This window comes from Oncorhynchus clarkii, chromosome 16 (genome assembly GCF_045791955.1).
Source record: "Oncorhynchus clarkii lewisi isolate Uvic-CL-2024 chromosome 16, UVic_Ocla_1.0, whole genome shotgun sequence".
Classification (NCBI taxonomy): Eukaryota; Metazoa; Chordata; class Actinopteri; order Salmoniformes; family Salmonidae; genus Oncorhynchus; species Oncorhynchus clarkii.
In genome coordinates this window covers 75,155,245-75,173,203 of record NC_092162.1, presented here as the reverse complement: position 1 = coordinate 75,173,203, position 17,959 = coordinate 75,155,245, and the positions used below count along the sequence as shown (strand labels likewise).

At 49.0% G+C, this 17,959-nt stretch overlaps 1 protein-coding gene across 1 annotated transcript in view; it reads right to left on the bottom strand.

The window, feature by feature from the left end:
* Positions 1-251: 251 nt before the first annotated feature.
* Positions 252-17,959, bottom strand: part of LOC139367802 (nerve growth factor-like) — an 88,946-nt gene continuing 71,238 nt past the window's right edge. The window contains exon 2 of the mRNA XM_071106140.1: positions 252-1,231. Within this exon, the coding sequence (XP_070962241.1) occupies positions 297-1,220 (924 nt within the window). The 5' untranslated portion in view covers positions 1,221-1,231 and the 3' untranslated portion in view covers positions 252-296. The remainder of the gene's footprint in view (positions 1,232-17,959) is intronic.

Sequence of the window (17,959 nt, the reverse complement as noted above, 5' to 3'; positions counted from 1 at the left end):
AGTGTGTCTGTGTGTGGGAGTGTGTCTGTGTGTGTGGGAGTGTGTCTTGTGTGTGGGAGTGTGTCTGTGTGTGGGAGTGTGTCTGTGTGTGTGGGAGTGTGTCTTGTGTGTGGGAGTGTGTCTGTGTGTGGGAGTGTGTCTGTGTGTGGGAGTGTGTCTGTGTGTGGGAGGGGAGTCTAACACTACAATACATCTGTAGTGGCTGTTTCAAGGTTGTTTACGTGTCTGACTGTGCAATCGGTGTTTGTTTGTGTGTGTGTGTGTATATATGGGTCCATAGTCCTAGGGGTGAGAGGTCAGTGCCTCCAGGACTTGCGGCTGAGGACACACACACACGCTGCGTTGATGCGTATCAGCCTCCACGCCGTCTGCTCCTTGAACTTGGTGAGCGCGCGCACGTACGTGTGTGTGTTGGTGCAGTACGAGTTCCAGTGACGGCTGTCGATGCCGCGGCACCCTGCTTTAGAAATGCCTCCACTGGCCCCTCCCCCAGCCCCAGCTCCGCCCCCCGGGGGTGTGGCCACGCGGCAGGTGGTCTCGTAGAAGAACTGTCTCTTGCGGACGTTGTCTATCTTCACCTCTGGCAGAACCTCCACCTCGTTGCCGGCGATGTCTGTGGCCTTGGTCAGGTTCCCCAACCACACGCTGATGCTGTCGCACACGGAGTACTCCCCCCTGTGCATGGGCTGCCCCCCCGCTCTCCGCCTCACCCTCACTCCCCCACCCATCACCCCTTCCTCCTCATCCCCTGTCTCCCCCCCCAGGGTGTGGTGAGAGGGGGGTACGTCGCTGAAGACGACGCGTGATGAGGTGCGGTACTTCCGCTTGCTGAACAGTTTGGGGTCCACCTCAGGGATGGAGGGGGAAGAGGAGGAGTCTGTCTCAGAATGGCCCAGGGAAGAACTCCTGTCCTGGGGTAGAGAGGCTGGTCTGTGGGCCTGTCTGGTCCGGCTGGGTCTCTGCTGAGTATCCCTGTCTGCTGCTGGCTGCTCCTGCTGAGGTGACACTGACAGTCGGGCCGTCCTCTGTAGTTCTGCTCTGCCATTGGCTGCTGTGTGGTGTTCTGTTCTGCCATTGGCTGCTGTGTGCTGTTCTGCTCTGCCATTGGCTGCTGTGTGGTGTTCTGTACTGTGGTTGGCAGCCACCGGGCCCAGGGCCCCTTCCATGTTCAGTACAGCCTGGATGCCAATGAGCAGGAGCACCAACAGCAACGACCTCATGGGCACACGTCCTGTCAACAACAAACACACGTCATGTCAACAACAACACACGTCATGTCAACAACAACACTCGTCATGTCAACAACAACACACGTCCTGTCAACAACAACACACGTCATGTAAACAACAACACACGTCCTGTCAACAACAACACACGTCCTGTCAACAACAACACACGTCCTGTCAACAACAACACACGTCATGTCAACAACAACACACGTCATGTCAACAACAACACACGTCATGTCAACAAAAACACACGTCATGTCAACAACAACACACGTCATGTCAACAACAACACACGTCATGTCAACAACAACACACGTCATGTCAACAACAACACACGACATGTCAACAACAATACACGTCATGTCAACAACAAAACTCGTCCTGTCAACAACAACACATGTCCTGTCAACAACAACACACGTCATGTCAACAACAACACTCGTCATGTCAACAACAACACACGTCCTGTCAACAACAACACACGTCATGTAAACAACAACACACGTCCTGTCAACAACAACACACGTCCTGTCAACAACAACACACGTCCTGTCAACAACAACACACGTCATGTCAACAACAACACACGTCATGTCAACAACAACACACGTCATGTCAACAACAACACACGTCATGTCAACAACAACACACGTCCTGTCAACAACAACACACGTCATGTCAACAACAACACACGTCATGTCAACAACAACACACGACATGTCAACAACAATACACGTCATGTCAACAACAAAACTCGTCCTGTCAACAACAACACATGTCCTGTCAACAACACACATCCTGTAAACAATAGCAACGCAAGACCTGTCAACAACAACATACCCTGTCAACAACAACACACCCTGTCAACCCCAACACACCCTGTCAACAACAACACACGTCCTGTCAACAACAATACACGTTCTGTAAACAATTACAACACAAGACCTGTCAACAACAACACACAGCCTGTAAACAACAACACACGTCCTGTCAACAACAACACACCCTGTCAACAACAAAGCAACCTGTCAACAACAACACACGTCCTGTCAACAACAATACACATCCTGTCAACAACAACACATGTCCTGTCAACAACACAAATCCTGTCAACAACAACACACATCCTGTAAACAACAACACATGTCCTGTCAACAACACACATCCTGTAAACAATAGCAACGCAAGACCTGTCAACAACAACATACCCTGTCAACAACAACACACCCTGTCAACCCCAACACACCCTGTCAACAACAACACACGTTCTGTCAACAACAATACACGTCCTGTAAACAATAACAACACAAGACCTGTCAACAACAACACTTGGCCTGTAAACAACAACACACGTCCTGTCAACAACAACACACCCTGTCAACAACAAAGCAACCTGTCAACAACAACAAACGTCCTGTCAACAACAATACACGTCCTGTCAACAACAACACATGTCCTGTCAAAAACACACATCCTGTCAACAACAACACATGTCCTGTAAACAACAACAACATGGGTCCTGTCAACAACAAACACATGTCCTGTCAACAACAACACATGTCCTGTCAACAACACACCTCCTGTAAACAATAGCAACACAAAACCTGTCAACAACAACATTCCCTGTCAACAACAACACACCCTGTCAACAACAACACACACTGTCAACAACAACACATGTCCTGTAAACAACAACAACATGGGTCCTGTCAACAACAACACACGTCCTGTCACAATAGCAAAACAAGTCAAGTCCTGTCAACAACAACACTTGTCCTGTCAACAATAACTACACACATCCTGTCAACAACAACACATGTCCTGTCAACAATAACAACACACATCCTGTCAACAACAACACATGTCCTGTCAAAAACAACACATGTCCTGTCAACAACACACATCCTGTAAACAATAGCAACACAAAACTGGTCAACAACAACATTCCCTGTCAACAACAACATACCCTGTCAACAACAACACACCCTGTCAACAACAACACACCCTGTCAACAACAACACACAACCTGTCAACACCAGCACACGTCCTGTCAACAACAACACACGTCCTGTCAACAACAACACACATCCTGTCAACAACAACAACACACATCCTGTCAACAACAACCCACGTCATGTCAACAACAACCCATGTCCTGTCAACAACAACCAAAGTCATGCCAACAACAACACAGGTCCTGTCAACAACAACACGCGCCCTGTCGACAACAAAACGCGCCCTGTCGACAACAAAACATGTCCTGTCAACATCAACACATGTCCTGTCAACAACACACGGCCTGTCAACACCAGCACATATCCTGTCAACAAAAACAACACACCCTGTCAACAACAACACACATCCTGTCAACAACAACACACATCCTGTCAACAATAACAACACACGTCCTGTCAACAACAACCCACGTCATGTCAACAACAACACACATCCTGTCAACAATAACAACACACCTCCTGTCAACAATAACAACACATGTCCTGTCAACAACAACCCATGTCCTGTCAACAACAAAACATGTCCTGTCAACAACAACACACGCCCTGTCAACAATAACAACACACGTCCTGTTAACAACAACACACGTCCTGTCAACATCAACACACCCTGTCAACAACAACACACGTCCTGTCAACAACATGTCTTGTCAACATCAACACACCCTGTCAACAACAACACACATCCTGTCAGCAACAACACATCCTGTCAACAATAACATCACACCCATCTTGTCAACAACAACACACATCCTGTCAACAACAATACATGACCTGTCAACAACAACACACATCCTGTCAACATCAGCACACCCTGTCAACAATTACAACACATGTCCTGTCAGCAACAACACACGACCTGTCAACAACAACACACGTCCTGACAACAACAACACACATCATGTCAACAACAACACACGTTCTGTCAACAACAGCACACATCATGTCAACAACAACACACATCCTGTCAACAATAACAACACACGTCCTGTCAACAACAACCAAAGTCATGCCAACAACAACACAGGTCCTGTCAACAACAACACGTGCCCTGTGAACAATAACAACACACGTCCTGTCGACAACAAAACATGTCCTGTCAACAACTACACATGTCCTGTCAACAACAACACACGTCCTGTCAACAATAACAACACACGTCTTGTTAACAACAACACACGTCCTGTCAACATCAACACACCCTGTCAACAACAACACACGTCCTGTCAACAACATGTCTTGTCAACATCAACGCACCCTGTCAACAACAACACACATCCTGTCAGCAACAACACACATCCTGTCAACAATAACAACACACCCATCTTGTCAACAACAACACACATCCTGTCAACAACAATACATGACCTGTCAACAACAACACACATCCTGTCAACATCAGCACACCCTGTCAACAATTACAACACATGTCCTGTCAGCAACAACACACGACCTGTCAACAACAACACACGTCCTGACAACAACAACACACATCATGTCAACAACAACACACGATCTGTCAACAACAACACACATCATGTCAACAACAAACACACATCCTGTCAACAACAACACACATCCTGTCAACAACAACACACGTCATGTAAACAACAACACACAACCTGTCAACAACAACACACATCCTGTCAACAACAACACACGTCCTGTCAACAACAACACACATCCTGTCAACAACAACACACGTCCTGTCAACAACAACACACATCCTGTCAACAACAACACACATCCTGTCAACAATAACACAAATCCTGTCAACAACAACACACATCCTGTCAACAATAACAACACACGTCCTGTCAACAACAACACACGTCCTGTCAACAATAACAACACACGTCCTGTCAAAAACAACACACGTCCTGTCAACAACAGCACACGTCCTGTCAACAACAACACACGTCCTGTCAACAACAACACAAATCCTGTCAACAACAACACACGCCCTGTCAACAATAACACACGTCCTGTCAACAACAACACACGTCCTGTCAACAACAACACACGTCCTGTCAACAATAACAACACACGTCCTGTCAACAATAACACACGTCCTGTCAACAATAACACACGTCCTGTCAACAATAACACATGTCCTGTCAACAATAACACAAGTCCTGTCAACAATAACACATGTCCTGTCAACAACAACACACATCCTGTCAACAATAACACACATCCTGTCAACAACAACACACATCCTGTCAACAATAACACACGTCCTGTCAACAACAACACACATCATGTCAACAACAACACACGTCCTGTCAACAATAACACACGCCCTGTCAACAATAACACACGTCCTGTCAACAACAACACACGTCCTGTCAACAACAACACACGTCCTGTCAACAATAACAACACATGTCCTGTCAACAATAACACACGTCCTGTCAACAACAACACACATCCTGTCAACAACAACACATGTCCTGTCAACAACAACACACGTCCTGTCAACAGTAACAACACACATCCTGTCAACAACAACACACGTCCTGTCAACAATAACAACAGGCGTCCTGAAACAGTCCCAGATAAATTAACACAGTGAGAAAGACAAACTACTTAGGTAAAAATACTTTAAAGTACTACCTAAGTACTTTAAACCTTTGACACTCAAACCCTTGACAGTCGACACACCAGATGTATGTCTTTGGGCCAATTGTTTTTAAATCATACACTGAAAAGATATAAAGATAATTTAGATGCTATTGGCAACCTGCAGTACCCCGGTCGGCCTTCAATTAGAGTTACTCAATGAGAGGGGGCAGCACTGAGCAAGGAACATCACTTTCTGGAACTGCACACGTTATATCCCCTGAGACGACATCTTAACTTCATTTGGCTTCGATGCGCTCTTGAGTCATCACATATGAATGAATGGTGACACGTGATCAATGGCTTTGTCCATTCATATATACAGTCATTGGATATAACCCACACACGCACGCATGAAAGAAATGTGGGTTGTGGCTGGGCTCAGTCCATACACATACTATTCTCTACAAACTTGACATGTAACCTGCCCACAGCAAGCATGTGATTGGTTAAATTTCTGAGTAAATGTTTGACAGGAATGTGGCCTGGAATAGAAGTAGCTGACTAGGCCCTCCCAGTCTGTCTCTATGACCAGCTGGCTAGGCCCTCCCAGTCTCTCTCCAGAACCAGCTGGCTAGGACCTCCCAGTCTCTCTCCAGACCCAGCTGGCTAGGCCCTCCCAGTCTCTCTCCAGAACCAGCTGGCTAGGACCTCCCAGTCTTTCTCCAGAACCAGCTAGCTAGGCCCTCCCAGTCTGTCTCTACGACCAGCTGGCCTGCCTTCCCAGTCTGTCTCTATGACCAGCTGACTAGGCCCTCCCATTCTGTCTCTATGACCTGCGGACTAGGCCCTCCCAGTCTCTCTCTATGACCAGCTGACTAGGCCCTCCCAGTCTGTCTCTATGACCAGCTGGCTAGGCCCTCACAGTCTCTCTCTATGACCAGCTGGCTAGGCCCTCCCAGTCTGTCTCTATGACCGGCTGACTAGGCCCTCCCAGTCTCTCTCTATGACCAGCTGGCTAGGCCCTCACAGTCTCTCTCTATGACCAGCTGGCTAGGCCCTCCCAGTCTGTCTCTATGACCAGCTGACTAGGCCCTCCCAGTCTGTCTCTATGACCAGCTGGCTAGGCCCTCACAGTCTCTCTCTATGACCAGCTGGCTAGGCCCTCCCAGTCTCTGTCTATGACCAGCTGGCTAGGCCCTCCCAGTCTCTCTCTATGACCAGCTGACTAGGCCCTCCCAGTCTGTCTCTATGACCGGCTGAATAGGCCTTCCCAGTCTCTCTCTATGACCAGCTGGCTAGGTCCTCCCAGTCTCTCTCTATGACCAGCTGACTAGGCCCTCCCAGTCTGTCTCTATGACCTGCGGACTAGGCCCTCCGAGTCTCTCTCTATGACCAGCTGACTAGGCCCTCCCAGTCTGTCTCTATGACCAGCTGGCTAGGCCCTCCCAGTCTCTCTCTATGACCAGCTGGCTAGGCCCTCCCAGTCTGTCTCTATGACCAGCTGGCTAGGCCCTCCCAGTCTGTCTCTATGACCAGCTGGCTAGGCCCTCCCAGTCTGTCTCTATGACCAGCTGGCTAGGCCCTCCCAGTCTGTCTCTATGACCAGCTGGCTAGGCCCTCCCAGTCTCTCTCTATGACCAGCCTGCTAGGCCCTCCCAGTCTGTCTCTATGACCTGCTGACTAGGCCCTCCCAGTCTCTCTCTATGACCAGCTGACTAGGCCCTCCCAGTCTGTCTCTATGACCTGCTGACTAGGCCCTCCCAGTCTGTCTCTATGACCAGCTGGCTAGGCCCTCCCAGTCTCTCTCTATGACCAGCTGGCTAGGCCCTCCCAGTCTCTCTCTATGACCAGCTGGCTACTTCCGGCGCCGACAGAGATGGCCGCCTCGCTTCGCGTTCCTAGGAAACTATGCAGTTTTTTGTTTTTTTACGTGTTATTTCTTACATTAGTACCCCAGGTCATCTTAGGTTTCATTACATACAGTCGAGAAGAACTACTGAATATAAGATCAGCATCAACTCACCATCAGTACGACCAAGAATATGTTTTTCGCGACGCGGATCCTGTGTTCTGCCTTACAAACAGGACAACGGAGTGGATCCTATGCAGCGACCCAAAAAAACGACTCCGAAAGAGAGGGAAACGAGGCGGTCTTCTGGTCAGACTCCGGAGACGGGCACAGCGCACACCACTCCCTAGCATTCTTCTTGCCAATGTCCAGTCTCTTGACAACAAGGTTGATGAAATCCGAGCAAGGGTAGCATTCCAGAGGGACATCAGAGACTGTAACGTTCTTTGCTTCACGGAAACGTGGCTTACTGGAGAGACGCAATCCGAAGCGGTGCAGCCAACAGGTTTCTCCACGCATCGCGCAGACAGGAAAAAACATCTTTCTGGTAAAAAGAGGGGCGGGGGCGTATGCCTTATGACTAACGTGACATGGTGCGATGAAAGAAACATACAGGAACTCAAATCCTTCTGTTCACCTGATTTAGAATTCCTCACAATCAAATGTAGACCGCATTATCTACCAAGAGAATTCTCTTCGATTATAATCACAGCCGTATATATCCCCCCCCAAGCAGACACATCGATGGCTCTGAACGAACTTTATTTAACTCTCTGCAAACTGGAAACAATTTATCCGGAGGCTGCATTCATTGTAGCTGGGGATTTTAACAAGGCTAATCTGAAAACAAGACTCCCCAAATTTTATCAGCATATCGATTGCGCAACCAGGGGAGGAAAGACCTTGGACCATTGTTACTCTAACTTCCGCGACGCATATAAGGCCCTGCCCCGCCCCCCTTTCGGAAAAGCTGACCACGACTCCATTTTGTTGATCCCTGCCTACAGACAGAAACTAAAACAAGAGGCTCCCACGCTGAGGTCTGTCCAACGCTGGTCCGACCAAGCTGACTCCACACTCCAAGACTGCTTCCATCACGTGGACTGGGAGATGTTTCGTATTGCGTCAGATAACAACATTGACGAATACGCTGATTCGGTGTGCGAGTTCATTAGAACGTGCGTTGAAGATGTCGTTCCCATAGCAACGATTAAAACATTCCCTAACCAGAAACCGTGGATTGATGGCAGCATTCGTGTGAAACTGAAAGCGCGAACCACTGCTTTTAATCAGGGCAAGGTGTCTGGTAACATGACCGAATACAAACAGTGCAGCTATTCCCTCCGCAAGGCTATCAAACAAGCTAAGCGCCAGTACAGAGACAAAGTAGAATCTCAATTCAACGGCTCAGACACAAGAGGCATGTGGCAGGGTCTACAGTCAATCACGGACTACAGGAAGAAACCCAGCCCAGTCACGGACCAGGATGTCTTGCTCCCAGGCAGACTAAATAACTTTTTTGCCCGCTTTGAGGACAATACAGTGCCACTGACACGGCCTGCAACGAAAACATGCGGTCTCTCCTTCACTGCAGCCGAGGTGAGTAAGACATTTAAACGTGTTAACCCTCGCAAGGCTGCAGGCCCAGATGGCATCCCCAGCCGCGCCCTCAGAGCATGCGCAGACCAGCTGGCCGGTGTGTTTACGGACATATTCAATCAATCCCTATACCAGTCTGCTGTTCCCACATGCTTCAAGAGGGCCACCATTGTTCCTGTTCCCAAGAAAGCTAAGGTAACTGAGCTAAATGACTACCGCCCCGTAGCACTCACATCCGTCATCATGAAGTGCTTTGAGAGACTAGTCAAGGACCATATCACCTCCACCCTACCTGACACCCTAGACCCACTCCAATTTGCTTACCGCCCAAATAGGTCCACAGACGATGCAATCTCAACCACACTGCACACTGCCCTAACCCATCTGGACAAGAGGAATACCTATGTGAGAATGCTGTTCATCGACTACAGCTCGGCATTCAACACCATAGTACCCTCCAAGCTCGTCATCAAGCTCGAGACCCTGGGTCTCGACCCCGCCCTGTGCAACTGGGTACTGGACTTCCTGACGGGCCGCCCCCAGGTGGTGAGGGTAGGCAACAACATCTCCTCCCCGCTGATCCTCAACACTGGGGCCCCACAAGGTTGCGTTCTGAGCCCTCTCCTGTACTCCCTGTTCACCCACGACTGCGTGGCCACGCACGCCTCCAACTCAATCATCAAGTTTGCGGACGACACAACAGTGGTAGGCTTGATTACCAACAACGATGAGACGGCCTACAGGGAGGAGGTGAGGGCCCTCGGAGTGTGGTGTCAGGAAAACAACCTCACACTCAACGTCAACAAAACTAAGGAGATGATTGTGGACTTCAGGAAACAGCAGAGGGAACACCCCCCTATCCACATCGATGGAACAGTAGTGGAGAGGGTAGCAAGTTTTAAGTTCCTCGGCATACACATCACAGACAAACTGAATTGGTCCACTCACACAGACAGCGTGGTGAAGAAGGCACAGCAGCGCCTCTTCAACCTCAGGAGGCTGAAGAAATTCGGCTTGTCACCAAAAGCACTCACAAACTTCTACAGATGCACAATCGAGAGCATCCTGGCGGGCTGTATCACCGCCTGGTATGGCAACTGCACCGCCCTCAACCGTAAGGCTCTCCAGAGGGTAGTGAGGTCTGCACAACGCATCACCGGGGGCAAACTACCTGCCCTCCAGGACACCTACACCACCCGATGTCACAGGAAGGCCATAAAGATCATCAAGGACATCAACCACCCGAGCCACTGCCTGTTCACCCCGCTATCATCCAGAAGGCGAGGTCAGTACAGGTGCATCAAAGCTGGGACCGAGAGACTGAAAAACAGCTTCTATCTCAAGGCCATCAGACTGTTAAACAGCCACCACTAACACTGAGTGGCTGCTGCCAACACACTGACACTGACTCAACTCCAGCCACTTTAATAATGGGAATTGATGGGAAATGATGTAAATATATCACTAGCCACTTTAAACAATGCTACCTTATATAAATGTTACTTACCCTACATTATTCATCTCATACGCATACGTATATACTGTACTCTATATCATCGACGGTATCCTTATGTAATACATGTATCACTAGCCACTTTATACTATACTATGCCACTTTGTTTACATACTCATCTCATTTGTACATACTGTACCCGATACCATCTACTGTATCTTGCCTATGCTGCTCTGTACCATCACTCATTCATATATCCTTATGTACATATTCTTTATCCCCTTACACTGTGTACAAGACAGTAGTTTTGGAATTGTTAGTTAGATTACTTGTTATTACTGCATTGTCGGAACTAGAAGCACAAGCATTTCGCTACACTCGCATTAACATCTGCTAACCATGTGTATGTGACAAATAAAATTTGATTTGATTTGATTTGGCTAGGCCCTCCCAGTCTCTCTCTATGACCAGCCTGCTAGGCCCTCCCAGTCTGTCTCTATGACCAGCTGACTAGGCCCTCCCAGTCTCTCTCTATGACCAGCCTGCTAGGCCCTCCCAGTCTGTCTCTATGACCTGCTGACTAGGCCCTCCCAGTCTCTCTCTATGACCAGCTGACTAGGCCCTCCCAGTCTGTCTCTATGACCAGCCTGCTAGGCCCTCCCAGTCTCTCTCTATGACCAGCTGACTAGGCCCTCCCAGTCTCTCTCTATGACCTGCTGACTAGGCCCTCCCAGTCTGTCTCTATGACCAGCCTGCTAGGCCCTCCCAGTCTGTCTCTATGACCAGCCTGCTAGGCCCTCCCAGTCTGTCTCTATGACCAGCCTGCTAGGCCCTCCCAGTCTGTCTCTATGACCTGCTGACTAGGCCCTCCCAGTCTGTCTCTATGACCAGCCTGCTAGGCCCTCCCAGTCTGTCTCTATGACCTGCTGACTAGGCCCTCCCAGTCTGTCTCTATGACCTGCTGACTAGGCCCTCCCAGTCTCTCTCTATGACCAGCTGACTAGGCCCTCCCAGTCTCTCTCTATGACCTGCTGACTAGGCCCTCCCAGTCTGTCTCTATGACCAGCTGGTTAGGCCCTAGCCTATCTATCAGATAAACCCATGGTTGACAACTACTGCTGTCGTTCATACCACATTCATGTTATCCACTAGATGGTAGCATTTACCTATTAAGTGGTTTAGGACCGTAACTAGAATGATAAATTATACATAACTATATATCATTGGCTAGCATCCACACAAGAGGAAAGTTGATAATTCTCCAGTAGCCTACACCTGTCAATCAACTGCTCCAAGCACCCTACTGCACTCTGTAGGAACATTAATGTGGTGGTGACCCAGGCCGTTCGCTGGGTCAGGGTGTTTCTGTCATCAGCGCAACAATGTTATCATCGCTGTCTGTCATCAGGGAAACAATGTTATCATCGCTGTCTGTCATCAGGGAAACAATGTTATCATCGCTGTCTGTCATCAGGGAAACAATGTTATCATCGCTGTCTCTCATCAGAGAAACAATGTTATCATCGCTGTCTGTCATCAGGGAAACAATGTTATCATCGCTGTCTGTCATCAGGGAAACAATGTTATCATCGCTGTCTCTCATCAGAGAAACAATGTTATCATCGCTGTCTGTCATCAACGCAACAATGTTATCATCGCTGTCTGTCATCAGGGAAACAATGTTATCATCGCTGTCTGTCATCAGGGAAACAATGTTATCATTGCTGTCTGTCATCAGGGAAACAATGTTATCATCGCTGTCTCTCATCAGAGAAACAATGTTATCATCGCTGTCTGTCATCAACGCAACAATGTTATCATCGCTGTCTGTCATCAGGGAAACAATGTTATCATCGCTGTCTGTCATCAGGGAAACAATGTTATCATCGCTGTCTGTCATCAGGGAAACAATGTTATCATCGCTGTCTGTCATCAGGGAAACAATGTCATCATCGCTGTCTGTCATCAGGGAAACAATGTTATCATCGCTGTCTGTCATCAGCGCACCAATGTTATCATCACTGTCTGTCATCAGGGAAACAATGTTATCATCGCTGTCTGTCATCAGGGAAACAATGTTATCATCGTTGTCTGTCATCAGAGAAACAATGTTATCATCGCTGTCTGTCATCAGGGAAACAATGTCATCATCGCTGTCTGTCATCAGGGAAACAATGTTATCATCGCTGTCTGTCATCAGCGCACCAATGTTATCATCACTGTCTGTCATCAGGGAAACAATGTTATCATCGCTGTCTGTCATCAGGGAAACAATGTTATCATCGCTGTCTGTCATCAGGGAAACAATGTTATCATCGCTGTCTGTCATCAGGGAAACAATGTTATCATCGCTGTCTGTCATCAGGGAAACAATGTTATCATCGCTGTCTGTCATCAGGGAAACAATGTTATCATCGCCGTCTGTCGTCAGGGAAACAATGTTATCATCACTGTCTGTCATCAGGGAAATGTTCCTTTCTTCTTCTGCTACACAACTCAAGCGCCTCAGTCTGGGGCCAGAGCAGTGTGTCTGAGAGCTGTGTGGTGTCAGAGCTGTGTCTGGTGTCAGATGGGTGTCTGGGTTCAGAGATGTGTCTGGGGTCAGAGCTGTGAGTGGTGTCAGATCTGTGTCTGGGGTCAGAGCTGTGTCTGGGGTCAGAGCTGTGTCTGGGGTCAGAGCTGTGTCTGGGGTCAGAGCTGTGTCTGATGACAGAGCTATGTCTGGGGTCAGAGCTGTGTCTGGGGTCAGAGCTGTGTCTGGGATCAGAGCTGTGTCTGGGGTCATAGCTGTGTCTGGGGTCAGAGCTGTGTGTGGTGTCAGAGTTGTGTGTCTCAGAGCTGTGTCTGGGGTCAGAGCTGTGTCTGGTGTCAGAGATGTGTCTGGTGTCAGAGATGTGTCTGGTGTCAGAGCTGTGTCTGGGGTCAGAGCTGTGTCTGGGGTCAGAGCTGTGTCTGATGACAGAGCTATGTCTGGGGTCAGAGATGTGTCTGGTGTCAGAGCTGTGTCTGGTGTCAGAGCTGTGTCTGGTGTCAGAGCTGTGTCTGGGATCAGAGCTGTGTCTGGGGTCAGAGCTGTGTCTGGGGTCAGAGCTGTGTGTGGTGTCAGAGCTGTGTGTGGTGTCAGATATGTGTCTGGGGTCAGAGCTGTGTCTGGTGTCAGAGATGTATCTGAGGTCAGAGCTGTGTCTGGTGTCAGAGCTGTGTGTCTCAGTGCTGTGTCTGGTGTCAGAGCTGTGTGTCTCAGAGCTGTGTCTGGGGTCAGAGCTGTGTGTGGTGTCAGAGATGTGTGTGGTGTCAGAGCTGTGTCTGGTGACAGGGCTGTGTGTGTGTCAGAGCTGTGTGGTGTCAGAGCTGTGTGTGTGTCAGAGCTGTGTGGTGTCAGAGCTGTGTGTGTTCCAGAGCTGCGTTTGTGTCAGAGATGTGTGTGGTGTCAGACCTGTGTGTGTGTCAGAGCTGTGTCTGGTGTCAGAGCTGTGTCTGGTGTCAGAGTTGTGTCTGGGCTAAGAGCTGTGTCTGGGGTCAGAGCTGTGTCTGGTGTCAGAGTTGTGTCTGGTGTCAGAGTTGTGTCTGGTGTCAGAGCTGTGTCTGGTGTCAGAGCTGTGTCTTGTGTCAGAGCTGTGTGGTGTCAGAGCTGTGTGGTGTTAGAGATGTGTCTGGTGTCAGAGCTGTGTCTGGTGTCAGAGCTGTGTCTGGTGTCAGAGCTGTGTCTGGGGTCAGAGATGTGTCTGGGGTCAGAGATGTGTCTGGTGTCAGAGATGTGTCTGGTGTCAGAGCTGTGTCTGGTGTCAGCCTCTCTAACCCAGCCCTACCTGTCAGACAGCCTCTCTAACCCAGCCCTACCTGTCAGACAGCCTCTCTAACCCAGCCCTACCTGTCAGACAGCCTCTCTAACCCAGCCCTACCTGTCAGACAGCCTCTCTAACCCAGCCCTACCTGTCAGACAGCCTCTCTACCCCAGCTCTACCTGTCAGACACCTTATCAGCCCTCACACCCTCTCACACCATTTCACACTCTCTTACACCCTCTCACACACTTTCACACACTCTCACACACTCTCAAACCATCTCACACACTCTCACAAACTCTCACACACTCTCACACACTCTCACATCCTCTCACACCCTCTCACAAACTCTCACACCCTCTCACACCCTCTCACACTCTCTCACACCCTCTCACACACTCTCACACACTCTCACACTCTCACAAACTCTCACACCCTCTCACACCCTCTCACACCCTCTCACGCACTCTCACACACTCTCACACCCTCTCACAGTTCTCACACACTCTCACACATTCTCACACCCTCTCACACACTCTCACACCCTCTTACACACTCTCACACCCTCTCACACCCTCTCACACCCTCTCACACACTCTCACACACTCTCACACCCTCTCACACACTCTCACACCCTCTCACACCCTCTCACAGTTCTCACACACTCTCAGACCCTCTCACACACTCTCACACCCTCTTACGAACTCTCACACCCTCTCACACCCTCTCACACACTCTCACACACTCTCACACCCTCTCACACACTCTCACACCCTCTCACACCCTCTCACAGTTCTCACACACTCTCAGACCCTCTCAGACCCTCTCACATCCTCTCACACCCTCTCACGCACTCTCACACCCTCTCACACCCTCTCACACCCTCTCACACACCCTCAATGGACGCATCCACAAATACAGGCACGTGTATGGTCTACACATTTGTACTTTTATGTCTATACATTTCTGACATAGGGAGAACAGCAAATAGTGAGAACACCTAGCCTGTTAATACATACAGGGAGTATAAAATAACATGGCTCTATACAGGAAGTAGAAAATAACATGGCTCTATACAGGAAGTAGAAAATAACATGGCTCTATACAGGAAGTAGAAAATAACATGGCTCTATACAGGAAGTAGAAAATAACATGGCTCTATACAGGAAGTAGAAAATAACATGGCTCTATACAGGAAGTAGAAAATAACATGGCTATATACAGGAAGTAGAAAATAACATTGCTATATACAGGAAGTAGAAAATAACATGGCTCTATACAGGAAGTAGAAAATAACATGGCTCTATACAGGGAGTAGAAAATAACATGGCTATATACAGGAAGTAGAAAATAACATGGCTCTATACAGTGGAGGTCTCCCTGAACAGGCTGTGGTGTGGAGGTCTCCATGAACTGGCTGTAGTGTGGAGGTCTCCCTGAACAGGTCTACCTGACCTGGCTGTAGTGTGGAGGTCTCCCTGAACTGGCTGTAGTGTGGAGGTCTCCCTGAACAGGTCTCCCTGAACTGGCTGTAGTGTGGAGGTCTCCCTGAACAGGTCTCCCTGAACTGGCTGTAGTGTGGAGGTCTACCTGAACTGGCTGTAGTGTAGAGGTCTACCTGAACAGGTCTCCCTGAACTGGCTGTAGTGTGGAGGTCTCCCTGAACTGGCAGTAGTGTGGAGGTCTCCCTGAACTGGCTGTAGTGTGGAGGTCTCCCTGAACTGGTCTCCCTGAACTGGCTGTAGTGTGGAGGTCTCCCTGAACAGGTCTCCCTGAACTGGCTGTAGTGTGGAGCTATCCCTGAACTGGCTGTAGTGTAGAGGTCTACCTGAACAGGTCTCCCTGAACTGGCTGTAGTGTAGTGTGGAGGTCTCCCTGAACAGGTCTACCTTAACAGGTCTACCTGAACTGGCTGTAGTGTGGAGGTCTACCTGAACTGGCTGTAGTGTAGTGTGGAGGTCTCCCTGAACAGGTCTACCTGAACAGGTCTCCCTGAACTGGCTGTAGTGTGGAGGTCTCCCTGAACTGGCTGTAGTGTGGAGGTCTCCCTGAACAGGTCTCATTGAACTGGCTGTAGTGTGGAGGTCTCCCTGAACAGGTCTCCCTGAACTGGCTGTAGTGTGGAGGTCTCCCTGAACAGGTCTCATTGAACGAACATCACATACACGTACAGCTCCAGAGGCCATGGCCCAGAGAACATGTTTTAAGGCACCTGGCTGGGCTGCTATAGGTTTTTAGGTTTCCGCTGTGCAGGGAGGAGGTATGTTTAGGTTAATCTGAAGTTGGGTTTATTTCTGCTTTACTTTCTAACGTTCTGAAGTTATTTTGTTGAGAACATCAATCCAATCAAGCAGCGCACAGAGAATATTGTTATGACATACTTTGGTCAGGTACATTAGGGATAACACTATGCTCTCTCTCTCTCTCTCTCTTTCTCCCTCCCTCCATCTCTCTCTCTCTCTCTCTCTCTCTCTCCCTCCCTCCCTCCATCTCCCTCCCTCTCTCTCTCTCTCTCTATCTCTCTCTCTCTCTCTCTCTCTCTCTCCCCTCTCTCTCTTTCTTTCTCTCTCGATCACTCTCTCCCCCATCCCTCTCTCCCTCCCTCCCCTTTTTCCCCTCTCTCTCTGTCTCTCTCTCTCCCCCTCTTTCTCTTTCTTTCTCTCTCGATCACTCTCTCCCTCCATCCCTCTCTCCCCTTTTCCACTCCCCCCCCTTTTCCTCTCCCTCCCACTCTCTCTCTCACACATCTGTCCTTGACTGAGCTCTTTGGATCCTAATGATAGAAAGCTTTAGAACACAGAGTGGATTGTGGTTTAGTCATCTCCTCTGGTCCCATTGTGACCAGGGTGCTGATCTGAAACACACACACACACACACACACACACACACACACACACACACACACACACACACACACACACACACTCAGACACAGACACAGACACAGACACAGACAGTCATCCCCAAAGCCAACACCTGCTTTGGCCGCCTTTCCTTCCAGTTCTCTGCTGCCAATGCCTGGAACGAATTGCAAATATCACTGAAGTTGGAAACTCATATCTCCCTCACTAACTTTAAGCTTCAGCTGTCAGAGCAGATTACTGCAGTTGTACACAGCCCATATGTAAATAGCCCATCCAACTACCTACTTCATCCCCATATCATCCTTTAAGCTGTTTTTCTGCTCTTTTGCACACCAGTATTTCTACTTGCACATCCTCATTTGCACATTCTATCACTCCAGTGTTAATTGTAATTTCTTCGCCACTATGGCCTGTTTAGATCCTTACCTCCTGTCAGATTTCGAAGGCGTGAACACCACCCACCGCTTCCAAGTATATTACTCGCCAATGCCCAGTCTCTAGACAACAAGGTAGACGAAATTAGGGCAAGTTTTGCTTTCCAGAGAGACAACAGGGATTGTTACATACTCTGTTTCACGGAAACTAGGCTCTCTCGGGATA